Genomic DNA, 3,034 nt, shown 5'->3' with positions numbered 1-3,034 from the left:
AATTGTTGTGCTTCCCTTCTCCTCCATTCCCCCTTGTCGAACAGGGTGTCAGTCAATTTTACCCCATCTACTAAATATATCTTCTATGTCACCCTTTTCTTGTAGGGATAGATAAAAAGAAAAAAAGGGTAGCTTAGACTTTTAACTTCATTCACTAATACTGTTTATTAGACTTTCTAATACTTCCGGGGGCTTAATATAATTTTGAAGGTTCAGGCGGTTTTCTATGCTTTATCGAGTTCAAGGGGTTTTTATTGTGCAAAACACTCCAAAGTTTAGGGGTTTTGCGAAACTTACCCAAAGACAAATTTCATGATTCAATTTTGAGGATTTCAGTTAAGTTGTGCGCCTTATACCTATGCCTGTGTAGTTCTATGATCCAGAGATTGATGGTGATGGTGAGGATATACCTGAAGATGAGGCTGTCTGCCGAATTTGTATGATTGAATTGAGAGAAGGTGGTGATACAATAAAATTAGAATGCAACTGCAAAGGTGAACTTGCCCTTGCTCATGAAGAATGTGTCGTGAAGTGGTTTAGCATCAGGGGTAACAAAACGTGTGAAGTTTGCAAGCAAGAGGTTCAAAATTTACCAGTTACTTTGTTACGTATACAGTTTGTTACTGCAGCTGGTACTGGAAATGATTCACGTCAAACAACAAGAGATCCACTCAGGTAAGAAGTAATAATCATAACTAGCAGGCATTATTATTTTTGGGGAAAAGAAGTCCTATAGAGGGTCCTCTATAGTAAATCATAAAGGGATATAGGGAATGAACACACATTGATTACACGAATTTTTATGCACATATCACTTCATCTATTAGTGCAGTCAATTCTGCCTATCCACGCAGTTGTTATCAGTGCAGTCTGCACTGATAGAGTAGTGTCTGCACTAATAATTGGAGTGATGTGTGCATCAAGATGGTTATAGTGTTTACATCGATCACCTCCGCTCGATTGGGGCATCAGTTGTTTGACAATGCATCAACTTCTAGCAATATATGGAGAATGAAGACCTGGATAAGCCAATACTGTCAGGGGCTTGGTTTCCTTTCTAATTCATAGGAACTTTTGATAATTTTTCTTTAACATTTCCCACATCATGGATAAATTTCAGTTTCCAATATTTCAAAGTGCATTTAATTTGGGGTGTAATTTTGCAATTACTGCTTATAAAAAGGGATCTACACAAATAACTCCTTTAAAAAATCGTCTATTGTTGTCCATGGCTAATTTTTGATTGTTTGTTAATTAGGCTGTGGTTAGATATGCCTGTTCTTGTCATCGTCAGCATGCTCTCCTACTTCTGCTTCCTTGAACAGCTTTTGGTAAGATCACATTTCTTATGGTCTTGTCAGCATAAAACAACCAGTTATAAACAAATGACAATGTATATTAGCAGGTTTTCAACAATGGCTCTGCTGCGTTAGCTATATCTTTGCCCTTTTCTTGCATTTTAGGCTTTCTCGCATCCATGACATCTTCAGCAATGGGTATGAATCAATTTATAACCATGTAGATGTGATTTCTGTACAATTAGCGAATAGTCACTCGATTTCAACTTGAAACTTGTGTAGTGATTCGGAAGTACAGTTGGGCCTATGCGTCAATTCAGTTCGTTCTGGTGGTTCTTTCTGCTCATCTTTTCTACTCAGTTGTAAGTCAAAAGATTCAATTGTTATATTATAAAATTGTAACACTAAACCCTCGCCACAATTTTGGAGGGTTGGCTGTGGAAGGGACTTTAATATGATATTAGAACAGCCCAAAATATCATTAGCTATGCATTTAATGCGGATTTTAAATTATAAGTTCTGTTGCATTATATAATCCAAGTTTCGTCCATAAAAGGACGTTCAACTTGCAAAGACATGTTAAATTATAAAATTATAACCGTCAACTTATAACACATCTTAAATCATGTTCATAGTGCTGTTGAAATTTGAAGATGTATCAAAATATTTGGTGTTTGAAATCTACAGGCTCATATGCAAGCCATAATGTCAATCATCCTTTCTGCATTTTCTGGGTTTGGCATCACCATGAGCGGGAGTTCTGTAATCGTTGAGTTCTTGAGATGGAGGAGAAGGCGGAGAGTTATTCGCCGCAGTTCAGTAGATTTGCCTTCATTAAACAATCCTTCAGCATCAACTGCCTCAAACATCCATGAATCTAATAGTATTGTCTATAATTAGGCATAGTCAATATAATGATGCATTGAAAGTATATTTCTTTGGTCAGCCACCGTGTATTATCAATGTAACTACTGTAGCAAAGGCTGTATATCAGAGTGTCATAATGATAAAAATAGAAAATTCTGACCTGACCATATGTTAGAGAGATGAATATAACTTGCTGAAGCCATTTTGAGAATGGTATTTTTGAAATAATACTGGTTATCAATAGTCTGCATATTTTCAAGAGCTCTTCCTTCATGTACCCACGAGAGTGCTTGCATATTTTTGATATATTCCTGAATCTATTGTTAGCTCAGTTTCTGCAGATGGAGGATGTGTCAATCTCTGCTCTTATGCATCTGTGTCCGTGTCTTCAAGGGTAAGCTTCATTTGGAAACTTTCAATTAAGCAATTTGGTACTGTGAATAGATACTGAATAAATGAAAACTTTCATATGGGTCTCAATTGTTTTACATTGCGATCCAAAATCTGAGCTGTAATTAACCCATTTGATACTAAATGTTAAATGCCCTACAAGTGTTAACATCTTATACGATTAGCAGTTCAGTCGGCAGTAGTCTCTCATCAACTTTAAAACATTTTAATCAATCAAATCAAAGTTAAAGACGCTAAGATGTTTTGTTACTGAGGTGAAGTACAACGTTATTCGCTAAAAATGAAATATTCAAACTAAGCACAGATCATCATGAAGATTCATACCGCACCAAATTCAAATTCCCAATAGACAATACAAATCTAGATCTTTGAGCGTGTCATCACTGGCTTCCTTCATCAACTTTTTCGACACTCTCACAGGCCAGCGGCGACACGTGCACGCTCAGCCCGCGTCGTGA

The 3,034-nt window shown here is 36.7% G+C and overlaps 1 protein-coding gene and 1 pseudogene across 2 annotated transcripts in view; one reads left to right on the top strand and one right to left on the bottom strand.

Annotated features, from left to right (window-relative positions):
- The window catches only part of LOC109819456 (probable E3 ubiquitin-protein ligase MARCH10), a 6,046-nt gene extending 3,617 nt beyond the window's left edge, over window positions 1–2,429 (top strand). The window contains exons 5-9 of one of the 2 annotated variants that reach the window (XM_020385198.1): window positions 384–675; window positions 1,259–1,331; window positions 1,403–1,496; window positions 1,581–1,660; window positions 1,986–2,429. In XM_020385198.1, coding sequence (XP_020240787.1) covers window positions 384–675; window positions 1,259–1,331; window positions 1,403–1,496; window positions 1,581–1,660; window positions 1,986–2,198 — 752 coding nt within the window. In that variant the 3' untranslated portion in view covers window positions 2,199–2,429. The remainder of the gene's footprint in view (window positions 1–383; window positions 676–1,258; window positions 1,332–1,402; window positions 1,497–1,580; window positions 1,661–1,985) is intronic. The other variant, XM_020385204.1, reaches the window with a different exon arrangement.
- Window positions 2,532–3,034, bottom strand: part of LOC109831074 — a 2,797-nt pseudogene continuing 2,294 nt past the window's right edge.

The sequence above is a fragment of the Asparagus officinalis genome, chromosome 1, assembly GCF_001876935.1.
Source record: "Asparagus officinalis chromosome 1, Aspof.V1, whole genome shotgun sequence".
Taxonomy (NCBI): Eukaryota; Viridiplantae; Streptophyta; class Magnoliopsida; order Asparagales; family Asparagaceae; genus Asparagus; species Asparagus officinalis.
The sequence above is the reverse complement of the archived record's forward strand: the minus strand, read 5'-3'. Positions and strand labels throughout refer to the sequence as shown.